The sequence below is a fragment of the Dermochelys coriacea genome, chromosome 15 (assembly GCF_009764565.3).
Source record: "Dermochelys coriacea isolate rDerCor1 chromosome 15, rDerCor1.pri.v4, whole genome shotgun sequence".
In the NCBI taxonomy this organism is placed as follows: Eukaryota; Metazoa; Chordata; order Testudines; family Dermochelyidae; genus Dermochelys; species Dermochelys coriacea.
Genome location: NC_050082.1, coordinates 9,987,835 through 10,002,135, shown reverse-complemented (window position 1 = coordinate 10,002,135; position 14,301 = coordinate 9,987,835). Strand labels below are relative to the sequence as shown.

Genomic DNA, 14,301 nt, shown 5'->3' with positions numbered 1-14,301 from the left:
GACAGCTAAGAAGTTATCCACCACATCTATACTTACTTTTCCACTGTCACTGGATCTGCCATGGGTCTGCTTCTGGGCATGGACAGATTGTGGGAGATGAATGTACACAGAGAAACTGCTTTTGAAGATGGAGTTGTGATGACAGGTGAAAATACAGTACTGGCTGGCAAGTCTTTCTGGGAGGCTGAAGGAGAGGGTGAGATATGTTCACTAGGCTGAAGTCCTCCACAGCGTTGGACTCTCCGTGTCCCAGTAAAGAATACAGAACCATAGAAATGTAGGGCTGGAAGGGATCTCAAGGGGTCATCTAGTCCACCCCATGTGCTGAGGCAGAACCAAGTAAACTTTAGACCATCCCTGACAGTTGTTTGTTTGACCTGTTCTTAAAAACTTCCAATGGTGGGGATTTCACAACCTCCCATGGAAGACTATTCCTGAGCTTAACTACCATTATAGTTAGATTTTTTTTTCCAAATATCTAACCTAAATCTCCCTGGCTGCAGATTAAGCTGATTACTTCTTGTCCTACCTATCATTTTTGTTGCTCTCCTGTGGACTCTCCTCCATTTTATCCACATCTTTCTTAAAGTGTGGCACTCAGAACCGGACACAGTACTCCAGCTGAGGCCTCACCAATGCTGAGCAGAATGTGACAATTACCTCCCAACTTTGACAGGTGAGGTAGTGGGTTGTAATGGAATTAACTGTAAGAAGCTACCCAATACTTTGTCTGAAATATTGCTGGGAGCACCTCTTTCATCCCTAGGAAAGGCACTGGCTTTAACTTGAATCTTCTCCGTGTTAGTATATTCCTAAGAACGAAAGAGCTGTTCCCCGAGAGATTGCCACACAAGCACTAGGGAACCCTTCAAAGATGTGTCTGTGTATTAACCATTCATACAGTGGGAAAGCTCCTCATTTGTGTTTGTTCAACTGGCCCTGATTGGGAACCACCATGCTTATTCCCAGGAAGGGGAGGGCTATACAATCCCAATACAGTATCTTCCTCCAAGTGGCAGTGGTCAGAGGGTCTAAATGAGCTGTAGGACATTGCATTAGTGTTTTTCCCCCCCTAGGAGAGGAACACAGTTCAGAGCAGGTGGCTGGGGAGCCCACACTATTTCATCCATCTAAAGCAGATGAGCTTCCAAGCAGAGGTTGGAACAGTCTTTCAGCATGGGACAGTCTATAAGAATTGATTCGCAAAAAGAAAAGGAGTACTTGTGGCACCTTAGAGACTAACAAATTTATTAGAGCATAAGCTTTCGTGAGCTACAGCTCACTTCATTGGATGCTTGTTAGCCTCTAAGGTGCCACAAATACTCCTTTTCTTTTTGCGAATACAGACTAACACGGCTGCTACTCTGAAACCTAAGAATTGATTGGTTCCTTTGTTCACAGATTGCACTGCATGGCAAGCCCTGTAAATATGCCTGTTATACATATCCAGAGGTGTGTTAGAAGGCACTGTCCCTGTAATGATATCAGTAGCTGTGGATGTACAGAGGGATGTATAGGAGAAAACATACCACTTGGTAGGAGTAGAATGGAGCAGTCATTCACCTGCCCAGCAATTTTCTTTAGCATTAAACAAGATTTTCTGATTGTTTCTCCCATGTGGTTACTTACCCTATAGAAACTGTGGTGCTTTGAGCAGTCAGCGTGGACCCACTCTAGATGTGCATGGGCCTGATCAGTGAGAGAGTGGGTTTATTTTTGAATAGCAGTGTTCACTGGGCAGCATATTCACCCTGTGCTGCCTCAGGTTCCCATATCAGAAAATAAAGAGTGGGGTGGCTGTGACCCCACTCAGTTCCTGTGTTGCTGAGGACTCTGAAAAGTGGTGACAGAGGATGGGTTGTGGGACTTGCACTGACAACAACAGCATCCTGAAGAACCACAGTTACTAGAGAATGGTGAGTCTTTCTTCCTCAAGGTTGTCAGCGTGTATCCCACTGTAGGTGACTGGCCACTAGCACCTTCCCTGAATGGTGGGAGTGAGGGGTCTCAGCTGTGTCGGTCAAACAGTGATTGAAGTACCACTCTCCTGAATTTGGCATCCGACTAGGCTGCCTTATTAAGTGCATGAAGTCAGTGGGTTGCTCTGTGTAGCCTTATAGATTTTGGAGATCACCATGTTCCTGATGCAGGTGGAAGATGCTGGCTGTACTCTGGAGAAGTGTGCTTTGATGTCTGGAGGGAGATGCTTGCCAGCCATTTGCTAGCAGGTGGATCATGTGTGAGGAGATAGCTTAGTCTTTTGATGTGCTGGATATGGCCTGAAAGCCTTGCTTCTGGTGAGGTAATAGAACAAAGCACTAGAGAGGTCTAAGTAGGCGCTTCCTTTCTCGTGGCGCTGAGGGGGGTTTTGGGAAGAAGGCTAGTCAAGCAATCCATTGGTTTAGGTAGAATTCTGAGACCACTGTAGGTATGAACTTGGGATATAGTATCAGTACCACCTTGTCCCTATGGAAGGGTGTGTAAGGCAGTCTGGCCATAAGGGCTTGGAGTTCATTAACTCTCTGTGGTGAGATAATAGCCACAAGAAAGAAGACAGGCTTGTTGTTAAGGTGGTGTACGGAGCATTCTGATAGTGATTCAAAGGGGGTATCCACAAGCTTTAGAAGGATGGCATTGAGGTCCCAGATGGGAGTTGGGTCTTTGACTGGAAGGCAAGCCCTGCAAGGGAGGCCTTTGAGGAATTTTGATACTGTAGGGCATGCGAAGACCAGCTATGAGTGTACTGGAGTGCGACAAGCAGATATTGCAGCAAGGTGAACGCTGGGAGAGTTGAATCCTAACCCTGCATGATCTTGGATATTATTCAAGTGATCAAGTCATGCCAAGACCACGTGCCTTGCATCTGCCAGTGGTTCAGGTAGGTGCCCCAGCCTGTCCTTAAAGTGTCCTTGATAAGCATTATCATGAGGGAAAGGACAGAAAACAGCACCCCTTTTCTTATGTTCACTAAGTCTAGCCACCAGTTGAACTCTTGCACGACCCGAGGCACTGAACAGTTTCCTGTGATGTCTGGACAGGAAGTATACAGATGTCAGCCACAACTGTAAGAGCCATAGGTGAAGTCTGGCAAGTGGCACGTGCATGAACACTGACATGTAGTCTAAAAGTCTCAGAAACGTATGCACTGTCTGAGGTAGGCTCTTGCCAATCTGGAGTCAATTAAAGCTCCTCTGAAGTCATCTGCAGTGGCATGAGAAACAATTTCTCATAGTTCACAAGGAGCCCCATTTAAGAGAATAGGGAAAGGAGGTATTCCAAGACTTAGAAATCTCATGTTGGAACATGCTTCAGCCAGTCGTCCAGGTACGGGTGGACATGGATTCCCTACCTCCTTAAATGCTCTTCCACCACTGCTAAGCATTTGGCTAATATTCCTGGTGTTGTGGAGAGTCCAAAGGGCAGAACCTTGCATTCATAATGGTTGGGCCCCACTGTGAATCTTAGGTACTTCCACAAAGCCATACATCTGACCTACAAGAAGTATGCATCCTACAAGTTGAGAGCCATGAACCGGTCTTAAGTATAGAATGACAGAATGATGGAAGTATGCTGAACCAAAGACAACATATGTATTTGTTGAGTTTCCTCAGATCTAGGATAGACCAAGACCCCCTTTCTTTTTCAGAATGAGGAAATACTGGGAGTAGAAGCCTCTTGCCTTGAGATCTGGTGGAACCAGTTTCATCTCGGAGCCACAGAGGAAAGAGGCCACTTCTGTTAGTAGTTGGCTCTCATGAGAAGGATCCCTGAAGAGCGAGGCAGAGAGCAAAGAGTGGAACTCAATGGGGTGGCTATGGGACAAGTGTCTTGATCTCCAAAGTCTCGGCAATCCTCATAAGGAACTCCTGGAATGTTTTAAAGTCATCCTTTGCTGGAGCTGTTGCCGTTGGATACCACTGCATCTAGCAGCGAAGGGTGGAGACCATTTAGTAGTGAGATGAGGCACGGACATGGCTCAGCCCTGGATCTAGCCCTTCCCAGTATTCCGGCATCAGTGGTTTGGCCGGGGATGCTGCTGGGGAGAGAGACCTCTTCCTTTTCCTCAGTTCGGGAAGGCTTTGAAGAAGTGTTTATAGATTGAGCTGCAAATTAGTGGGTTAGATACTTGCTGGGTTCTGCCTTGCTGCCACGGCCAGTAAGAGGGAACCAAGACAGGATTGCAGCCATCCCACCTTTATGCTCTCGGATGAGGCAGCACAGGGTGCATACATGGCTCCTGACACTCCAGTTCCAATCTTGCATGTGCACACCTACAAAGGGATCCACACTGAGACATACTTGAAGAACATTGGGTTAGCAAAGATTGACTCATACAGGGCTCTGAAAGGTGTTGCCAACATGTCTTCTCAGGATATGACTAGACGACCTCTTCCACGTAAGCAGAGCGCCCTGTGGGAATGTGCCACAATCCTGTCTTACAAAGCGACATGCATTTCAGAAGGTCCAGGGAATCTGCATGGATTGCTCACCTGGCTGTGAAGTCTCTGCAGCTCCTCCAGGCTCTGCCTCAGCTTCCCTCTTTCTCCCTCCATTAACTCCCTCAGGGCTCTTGAGTCCTCACTTGTTTGCCTGATCTGTTCTTCTAAGGCATCATCATCACTTCTCCGAGAACTCTGGCAACAAGAGAGAAACATCTTGCTCAGCTTTCATTTATAAGTTACAGTTTGCATTAGTTTTGTACTGATATGGAGACAGATCTAAGAGAATAAGAGAAAGTGGGAACGTCACTCTGCAAGAGCTCTGATGTTACAGTACATGTTCACATATATTTATACAGTGTCCAGAGGGCTCACAACGCAAGCAGTCACAAATACATCAATAACGATGAACACACACAGCCCCTAAGCCTGGGTAGAAAGAACACACGCAGGTGATTTACCTTAGCACAAAGATATATAGACATGCTCCCCACTTTGTAATCCTCTGCCCTTATCTCCGAGTACAACCCAGCTCCAATATTTACCTGTTCATACACTTGTTCTTAACCAGGTTTCCATGTTTAGGCCTTTATATGTTATCTCCATCCTCCCTTGAACAAATACAATCTTGTATTCTTGTTCAACCTTTTACGATTCAATCCCAACTCCTACAGGCATTGAACTGGTTGGGTCAGGGTTCCCATTCATGTCTGAGGTCTGCAAATACACATAGCCTGCTGGCTTATTTCTGGATGTGCCACTCCAGAATGGAGCTGCCTTCAGGTTGGCTATTTCCTCGTGGGGAACACACAAGTCTTGAGGATGAAGCAAATGGAGGGCCAAGATGTGATTTTTGAGTCTTTCTGAAAGGCTACACATTTCCCCACTATTTTACTCTGTCATGGAGGTTGTCCCAGTCCTCCAAAGAGGATCTGCAGGTCTCCTCCAGCATGATTCCATTCAATCACCTATTACGTTAAGTTTCTGAGTTCTGCTTCTATCCTCAGTACTCCAAGGCAAACAGTGGGTGCTATTCTGCTGTAGCACATTCCCTCTTCCATGCATAGGGGCCACCTCTGGTGGCTTATCACAGGAGTGTTTGTGTCTATACTCTACAGGGACCCCAATTCTCATGATAACTCTTACCTTGATTTTCATTCACTGATCTCTTTATATCATTGCAATTTAAAACAGGGTTGGGAGACTTCAATCAGAAATGAAGGTGTAAGAACAAAATACCATGAGAAACTTTGCAATATTTTCAAGTTGGCTGAAACTAACACTAACTAGAACTCTTGCAAGAAAGCCTGATCTCATGAGTTTTCCAGAGTGATTTCTAGACTAGAGAGATTTGGATGAGTATCTGAACAGAACCTTGATACCTTTTGAGGTCATAAGCTTAAATCCCTTGGGTTGGCATGTCTAAATACTGGCCTACTTGTGATATATGAGATTGCTGGAAATGGGTTGTGTACCCTGATGTACCATCTTCAAGGCCACAAAAGAATTCTGAAAGCCCACAGAATTAAGGATCTAAAATAACCCAAACTCTTCCTTGCCTAGCACCAACACTGACACCAAAAATCCTTCTCTGTGTCCAACTACCTACCGGGGAGTCTGTGCCATCCAGAACACTTTGTATGAGCCTCTTCAGCTCATTGAGACCGGCACGTAGGCTGCCAGCGGGAACATCTTTGGCTGATGAGGTTTCTGAAGACTCATCCATGGAGGAGTCTGTGGAGACTGCAGAGTCTGCGCTGTCGTTTCCTCTGAGATGAGAGCAGAGATACCTGACTTGGCAATAGGCCTCCCAGAGCTGCAGTCTCAGCTGGAACAAGACAGCATTATATTAGTCCATGGCTTTAGGGACCCATGAGATTCTATTGTTTGTAGACTTCCAGAATGTGACCATGCCCCATTAGCTAGAAAAGTCCTTTGATGCACCGTATCCTAAATGTAATATTAATGAAAAACAACAAGTACTTATCTAGTGCTTTTCATCTAGAGGTCTCAAAGTATCATTACCTGCATTGCATACATAGGGAAACTGACACAGAGAGGTTACTTGGTTTGCCTAATGATACATGGTGAGTCAGCATAAGAGATTGAGACACAACCCAGATTTCCTGACTTACAGCCCAGTGCCATGTCCACTGGATCACATTGTCTCCTTGAACAGCCAGGACTTGTGCAGCCCTTGCTCTTTTCATCTGTGTGCATGCGCACATGGATTTTAAATGTACTTTACAATATGTATTAACAGTGCAGCCCTTTCGCTCTTTCCTAACTGGTGTGGTTCTGTACCCCTAGGTAAGTTCACACAAGCATATAAATGTGTATTAATGCACTACTATATCAGATGAAAAAAAAGTGTTGGATGACTACGGTGTGGTTTGCAATAGGCTGTGCCTGTAGGTTTCTTAACTGATATCAATAGCAGCTTTATGGAATGTGGTGTGTGATTGCCGTTTGCACTAGTCTGCCATGCTTTCCAGCTAATAGCCGTGAACATGTTTACATGTGTGTTCATATGGTGCACATTTACAAAGGTTCATATGCTTCCCCAGTGTGCAAGAATGATCATACCTGTTCTCTCTCTTGTTCCAGCTCTTCTGCCTCCATGCTCTGCTCAATCTCAGATAGCAGGGATGTGCTGGTTGTGTTGAAACTTTGGAGACTTCTCTCCTCGCTAAGCTCTTCTACCTTTCCCTGGAGCTGCCGACAGGACAGCCGCACCTCCTGGAGCTCCAGCTGACTTTGATGCAGCTTCCAAAGGAAATCAAAGGAAAAAACAAAACTAGGTGAATATGACTGAGGACTAGATGAATCTCTCAGCTCATGAAAGACCTTGGTGGGAGCCCTGAAAAGACGGGCTTTTGTGGGAGGAAAAGATGCATGTGGAGGAACGGTCTTTGCTGGCTTGTCTAATTTCTAAAGTTTAAACAGTCTAAGACATTATTACCAAAACTTTACTCTCAGCTAGAACTAGACATGGGCTGGGATCTAAAATATGCTGAAGACTCAAAATCACCAGGTTAGTTAAGGCTAAGATGCATTATGAAGAATTCCAGAAGGAGTTAAGGAAAAATTAGGTAATTAGACAACATAGCAACAACTGAATTAAAAAAAAAAATCACTCAACCATTTATAAAAAGAAAAGGAGTACTTGTGGCACCTTAGAGTAAAACTATTTCCCCATGTTATTTCTCCCCCCCCACCCCACCCCCCACTGTTCCTCAGATATTCTTGTTAACTGCTGGAATTAGCCTACCTTGCTTGTCACCATGAAAGGTTTTCCTCCTTTCCCCCCCTGCTGCTGGTGATGGCTTATCTTAAGTGAACACTCTCCTTACAGTGTGTATGATAAACCCATTGTTTCATGTTCTCTGTGTGTGTATATCAATCTCCCCTCTGTTTTTTCCATAAATTTGTTAGTCTCTAAGGTGCCACAAGTACTCCTTTTCTTTTTGCGAATACAGACTAACACGGCTGCTACTCTGAAACAACCATTTATGTTTCAAAGAGATATAGTTAAACCCTGGTCATTCAAACCCCAATTAACCAAGATTCACATATCCACCGCATCTAAAATTCACAGAGAAACATTTCACTAATTTGAAACTCCAGTTATCTGAATGTTTCAGTTATCCCTCAAGGCATTTAAATCAGGGCATATCTGTAGTGAGAGGGTACACAACTGAGTAAAGAATTAGTTACAAAAATATATGTGACAATATACTGGTAAGTGATATAAACAGAAAGTAACAAATATATTAGGTCTCTTGTTACACAGCTAGTACAAAGTCAAAGCAGTAAACCCCAGTATTGGGTGCAATCACTTTCTACACAAATAACAGGCAGACAGAAATTCAGTGGACACAAGTGCACAGGAGGTAATGAACATTAAAAAGAACAGTTTAATCCATCTGTTTACACTGGCAGCTTCTGAATTAGTGATACCTCGATCTTTTTCCTTAAAGGCTATCATTATGGATGGCTTAGTGTACAACGGGGTGTTCAAAAAAGGAAAAATGTTAGCCTGTATTAAGTAGGGGATAGAGGGAAGTATGAAAAAAATACTATGATACAATGATGGTAAGTCGTCACCTTGAATAGTGCATTCTGCAATGGTTCCCTCATCTTAAGAAAGACAGCAGAAAAGGTCCAGAGGATGACAAAAAAATTAGTTAGAGGCATAATGTGGTGGGGGCAGGGTCCAGATGTGGCGAGATGAAAAAAAGACTAGGAGTAGTAGTTTGGAAAGGAGAAGAGTTCTGATAGGGAATATTTTTATAAATACTGTATACTACAAAAAAAGCAGTTGGGAGCTCCTATTTAACGCTCTCCCATCACATGAGAACTAGACGGCACTTGCTGAAATTAAAAAGGGGAAAAATAAATTAATAAAGGAAATATTTTAATGCAATGTATAATTACTCCATGAAACTTACTTGTGCAAATTGAGGCACATAGCTTAGTAAATTTCAAAATCTGGTTAGACTTTTATCTATGAATAAATTACATTAATTCGAATAAAATTATAGAGGCTGGTGAAATGGACAGCTCAGAGTGTTAGTAATGGCAGAAAGAGTCTTTCACCTCTAGGTCACCAGTTCAAATCCACACCAGCTGGTAGCAGATTATTGAGCAGTGCTCAGATTGTAATGACTTTCATCTGCATAAAATGAATTGGTGGGTCTCAATTCAGTTCCCAGTGGATGGGTGTCCAAATCACAAACCCACTATCACAGCTCGAATTAACTGGCCCCCAAAATGGCAGTCTCACATCAGAGAGGTCAAGGACCGAATGGGTCAGTGGAGACTGAACTCCCTGGATGGAGTTCCTCCAAGCCCAGACTGAAGAACAGTAGTAGGGCAGAGTGAGAAACTTTCACTTTCCAGGATTGTTGACCCTGAGTTCAGGAAGAAATTCTTTCCCTCATCTACTATGGTAGAACAGGATTCTAGTTAGGTGTATTATAGGGGATTTTGCACTTCCTGCTGAAGGAGCAGCTAAGGTCCAACAGAAAATACCAGGCTAGATGGACTATCAGTCTGTTTGTGTAGCAGTTGCTATATTCTTATATTCCACAGACTGGTAGAAAATACAGGGAGCTAATTGCCAAAGAATAAAATAGCCGGTATAGCCACAAACCTTCAGTGGGTAGGGTGAATTGAGAAAAGAAACCATAAAATATCACTCACCACCCAGAAACAGGGCCTATATCACTGACATAGCAACTTGTTCAACATCGTTCCACGAGTAATGTTTACTAAGAGATGTTGAGAACTCAATGGGCATGTTTTGCACACCTTTTGAATAGTGACAGATCTGAGGGTGGCTACCATCCTCTGGACCTCTGTCCAAAATAACCATAAGAGGACCTTACTGGAGTCAGTCCCAGTAAGAAATCAGCAGAAATGTAACCAGGTTCCTCAACCTCCATATCCTCCACTGAAGTACCAGTTTTCCTTGATTAAATGTTCTCATTCCTTGTTCTAATAGTTCATTTTTTCTTCCTTTAGTCTCCTCTGTGAGAGTTCCCATTCTCCGCAGGTCATATCTAGGCGCTAGCCACTCTGTTGTTCCTCTGAGATCATAAGAGTCATTTTATTCTTCCCTTTGGTCTCTTATCTCCTAATTCCCATTCTCTTAACTGTAGGTCCTATCCCAGAACCCCTCCTTTATCCCTTCTTAGCTTTCAATGTTCCATTTGCTCTTTCATTTGAGCATCTCCAGCTCCCGTTCTCCTCACCTGAAGATCCTTATCATGGCTTTGTCTTTCCAGGACCAGCACTCGGTCCTGCAGTTCCTCCACGGTTCCCTGAAGCAGATCGTTTTCCTCCATCATGGCACTAAGGCGACACTCCAGCTCCCGCTTCCTATCGGTAAGCATCTTAATCTGAAAGGGAAAGAGAGCTCGAGTTGTGCTTCAGGCTTTGGGATTTTTCTTTTTTCCACAATGTGGAAAGAGAAAAGCAGCAGGAACCAGAGTCTGTCTGTGTCTGCACCTGTACGAGAGAGAGATGATGCCTCTTTACATACCCTCAGAGCTTAGGAAGAGGCTGAAAGAAAACGCCTCCCACCAGAAAACTCTGTGGAGCAGAGTGGGAGTGCAGCTCCTGAGACGCTGGAATGTGCGTTGCCAGGCAAACGTAGAGGGAGGGAAGGGGAGAAAAGAAACCACTGTGTACCTTGGAATTTCCTAAGAGCTACAGTAAAACATGACCCTGCCCTACCCACCCTCCTAAGGATTAGTCCAGACTATAAAATTTGCAAGAATGTGAAAAGCTAGTTACTCAGTCCAGCTTTATTACAATTCTGTTCCTGATGTGAGCAAATGTTGGAGTTCCCAGGAAGGGAACCCTCCTGCATTTCTACATGGCCACTTACTGGAATCCCCAGGAGAAGTAGGGGTTTGTGTGTGTGTATTTGTGTTTCTTGCTATGCCCTTTGTGGGTGGTAGGGATTGTGCACCTTGTTCTTTGCTGTATGTTTAGTTAGATGATTTCTCACCATGATATAATTTTATGCTTTAAAAAACAGACTAATGGTTTTTTGCAACAATTACTGATATCCCCCCAACAATTACTTGGTTTAAAACAGATTCATGCCTTTCAGTTGTCCAGTGTCCCTCATCACCTGCACTTGCTGCAATGTGCCAAGTCCATTCACTTAGCAAGAAGCTGCATATAGGATGAATCAGCACTAATAAAGGCCACTGTTTGTTTAACCAGGAAAGAGAATACATTTTCCCATCAAGCTATCTATCCAGGTTCTTCTACAGTGCCCACCACCAGGATATCCAAGTGCTGGGGATATGTTTTGTATGCTGTCCAATACCATCAGCTGTTCTTCAGCTATGCTCACAGTGTTTTGATGCTCCCAGTACTTCCTGGTCAGTTCCTACACCATCTCAGATGACTTGGTCCAGCAACTCATGTTCCCTATGCCTATCTGATACCCACTCTGTTAGCTGCTCCCCAATAATATCCCAGGTCCTTTCAGACCTCTCCGACACTTGAGGAATATTCGCAAAGGTCTCTTCAAATCTCCTTTGCAGCTCCTTGATTAACCTGTTGGTTCTCTCCAGGTTGCCCTCCCACCTGTTCTGGATGCACTCCGAGCCCCCATTAACACATGCCCTAGATGGTAAACCATCTCGGATATTGGTCTAGCCATTCTATGGTTGCCTTCTCTCCTCTAATCCCCCCTGCCTTACTGTTCTCTAGGTCTTCTCCAATACACCCATGTTAGTTGCTAACTGTCCTCCAGGCTGTCTCTGATATTCTTCCATCTGGCTACCTTCCAGGCCCTATGTTTACGGTTATGTACCTAGTGTACAGATGGTGCCTGGACACAGATTAACTAGACAGTCAGCTGTCCTGGATAAATGAGGAATGCTGTATTCGTCCAGGGGAGTCAAGTGTTTGGAAAGATGAAGGAATATTGTGTCAATTTTGTATATCTGCATTTCTCTATTTATAGAACACCTCCTGTACATATTAGGACATTATTCTTATATGAGTAATGATTGCTGAGAAGTCTCTTCCCCTACAAGCTTGACTTCAATGTAATGGAGAGAAGGGATGCAACAGAGATAAACACAGAACAAACGGAAGGACTGCATTTTACATTAGTACTTGTTATAAAGCTCAGTAATGAACACCCTGTGAATAACTGTAAAAAAAACCCACAACTGTCCTGCAGGCCTTGGGTCAAGGCAAGGGGCGGGGAAAATGGGCTGAAAGCACAAGACAGGAAGGACCTTAAAAGGTGGGGCATGCACAGTGATGGTAACAGACATGCATTCAAAACTCAATCAAAGCATCTGTACTTACTTCAAGGACCTGCTGCTCCACACCAAGGGGAAGAGGACAGGAAGGGAAAAGGAAAAGAGTGGGTAGGGAGGGGAAGAGAAGCAGAAATTTAGGAAAAACTCTTCTAATCAGTTAAAAAGTAGTAGGATTGTACAATAGGGTTTTCTCCCACTGCGCCAGGTCCTTCATATTCAAATCTCCTATCCTCCCCAAATCACAGAAGGAAAAGGAAACAAACAACATACTGGCCAAGATATCCAGAGCAAAAATAAGAATAAAAGATGTCCTCATGTTTCCACACACATCTCAAATGCAGGAGAGGATTTCTGCTTTCTTCTCAGCCATTCAGAACAGCACCCTCCTCAGAAGTGGAGAGTGTGTTTGGATGTGGCCCACTGGAACATACCCACATTTTGTCTCTAAAAGATCCCTCTCATCGTCTGCCCTGCTTTACATCTTCCTGACAGGATTATCCTTTAGACAGGAGCTAAAACAAACTGAAACAGGATGGGGCGCTTTCACTGTGCCAGTCAGGAAGGAGGAGCTGTGCTTTCCAGCTGCCTGCATACGCCCCTGCCTTTAGAACATTATCCATACTCTGAGTTGAATGCCAGGGAACATCTTCCATGGAGCTCTTAGAGAGCCATGCTTCTTCCAAAACATTCTTTCGTGACAGTAACAGTGCCTGTATGACAGTCACCACCTTAAAGAGGGTAAACTTAAGGGCCTTTATGTGACTAACACACTTTTGTATATGCAGTGTTGTTGTAGCTGTGTCAGTCCCAGGATATTAGAGAAACAAGGTGGGTGAGGTAATATCTTCTATTGGACCCACTTCTGTGGGTGAGAGAGACATGCTTTTGAGCTTACACAGAGCTCTTCTTCAGGTGACCTGAACATACCCACATTTTGGCTCCTAAGAGATCCACCTCACTGTCTCCCCTGAAGTTAGTCCAATAAAAAGTATTACTTCATTCACTGTGTCACACTTGGGTACAGTAACTCAGGCTATTTTCAAAACAGGGGACAACTCTGCTACTTATATACAGGAGACCTGTTGGTGTGAATGAGGAGCATCAGTTAAGAGGGAAACACAGGTGGCCAATTTAATTAATTTGCTCCTTCGGCCCGTTAGCTAGCACAAACTATTTTGCGGGCACAAACTATCACCATTAGGCATTTGGTTTTGTTTACCTAGTTCAGAGAGGTCCATTACATAAGATTAAAATACCACTGAGTCCTTAAGAGATGTATCAAACCTTAAACCACCATGATCAGAAGGCCACTCACCTCAGCCTGGAGACTTTCGAGTCGTACTATATGTTGACTGGTTGATGAGTTCTTCTCCCGGAAGTCCTCTCGAAGGGTATGGACCTGCATTGAGAGTTGTCTCTCCACCTCTGATGCCTACAAATAGGAGGCCATACACAATTATCCCGAAATGAGAAACACGGGGCAGGAAAAAATCCGGAAAGTGGTTAGCTTCTTCCACCCAAGGTGGATTTTATAAATCTGAAGGGAAACCACTAAATTAATGTGATTTCCCAACAAAGTCTGGAATCACCAAAAATTCTGAAAAGGGGAAGCACACTATGAGCTGGCTAACCCCCCATACAAAGCTGCTGAAGACACTTGAGTTGCGTAGGGTTATAAATCAGTGCAGAATTCATCCCACACAGCCTCCTAGAGCCACTGCAATTTAGCAAGCATCTCAAGGATGGGGACAACCAAAGAACACAGCCCCCAGCTTTCCTACAGTTCACTTTGTACTACTCCTACAGCATCCAGGGGCTTATGCTGAGTCTCAGCATTAGCAGACCAAATTTACCTCATTTGCATCTATTTATATATGGCACAAGGAGAGGAATAACCTGACAGTGAGGGTAGCCGGAAGTTGATTTCTCTGGGTCAATCTTGTCTTTTCATTAAAAGATTTAAAGTGATCTCTGGCATCCCACTCTAAGCCCTGGGCCATCTCTCTACTTGTATGGTTCTAATAATCCTTGCCTTAGATCTGTGGCCTGTTAAAGGCGGAGATGCT

General features: G+C 44.1%; 1 protein-coding gene and 1 long non-coding RNA gene across 3 annotated transcripts in view; one reads left to right on the top strand and one right to left on the bottom strand.

Moving 5' to 3' along the window:
* Nucleotides 1-14,301, bottom strand: part of BICDL1 (BICD family like cargo adaptor 1) — a 68,829-nt gene that overhangs the window by 14,899 nt on the left and 39,629 nt on the right. The window contains exons 3-8 of one of the 2 annotated variants that reach the window (XR_005288955.2): nucleotides 13,551-13,667; nucleotides 12,282-12,293; nucleotides 10,196-10,342; nucleotides 7,026-7,205; nucleotides 6,049-6,267; nucleotides 4,491-4,634 (exon numbers count right to left, since the gene is read on the bottom strand). Coding sequence is in view for 1 of the 2 variants with exons in the window: in XM_038372677.2 (XP_038228605.1) it covers nucleotides 4,491-4,634; nucleotides 6,049-6,267; nucleotides 7,026-7,205; nucleotides 10,196-10,342; nucleotides 13,551-13,667 (807 nt within the window). In the remaining variant the exon portion in view is untranslated. The remainder of the gene's footprint in view (nucleotides 1-4,490; nucleotides 4,635-6,048; nucleotides 6,268-7,025; nucleotides 7,206-10,195; nucleotides 10,343-12,281; nucleotides 12,294-13,550; nucleotides 13,668-14,301) is intronic. The other variant, XM_038372677.2, reaches the window with a different exon arrangement.
* Nucleotides 1-14,301, top strand: part of LOC119843463 — a 31,158-nt gene that overhangs the window by 4,807 nt on the left and 12,050 nt on the right. The window contains exons 3-4 of the long non-coding RNA XR_006275861.1: nucleotides 7,047-7,240; nucleotides 10,229-10,328. This is a non-coding gene — a long non-coding RNA (uncharacterized LOC119843463). The remainder of the gene's footprint in view (nucleotides 1-7,046; nucleotides 7,241-10,228; nucleotides 10,329-14,301) is intronic.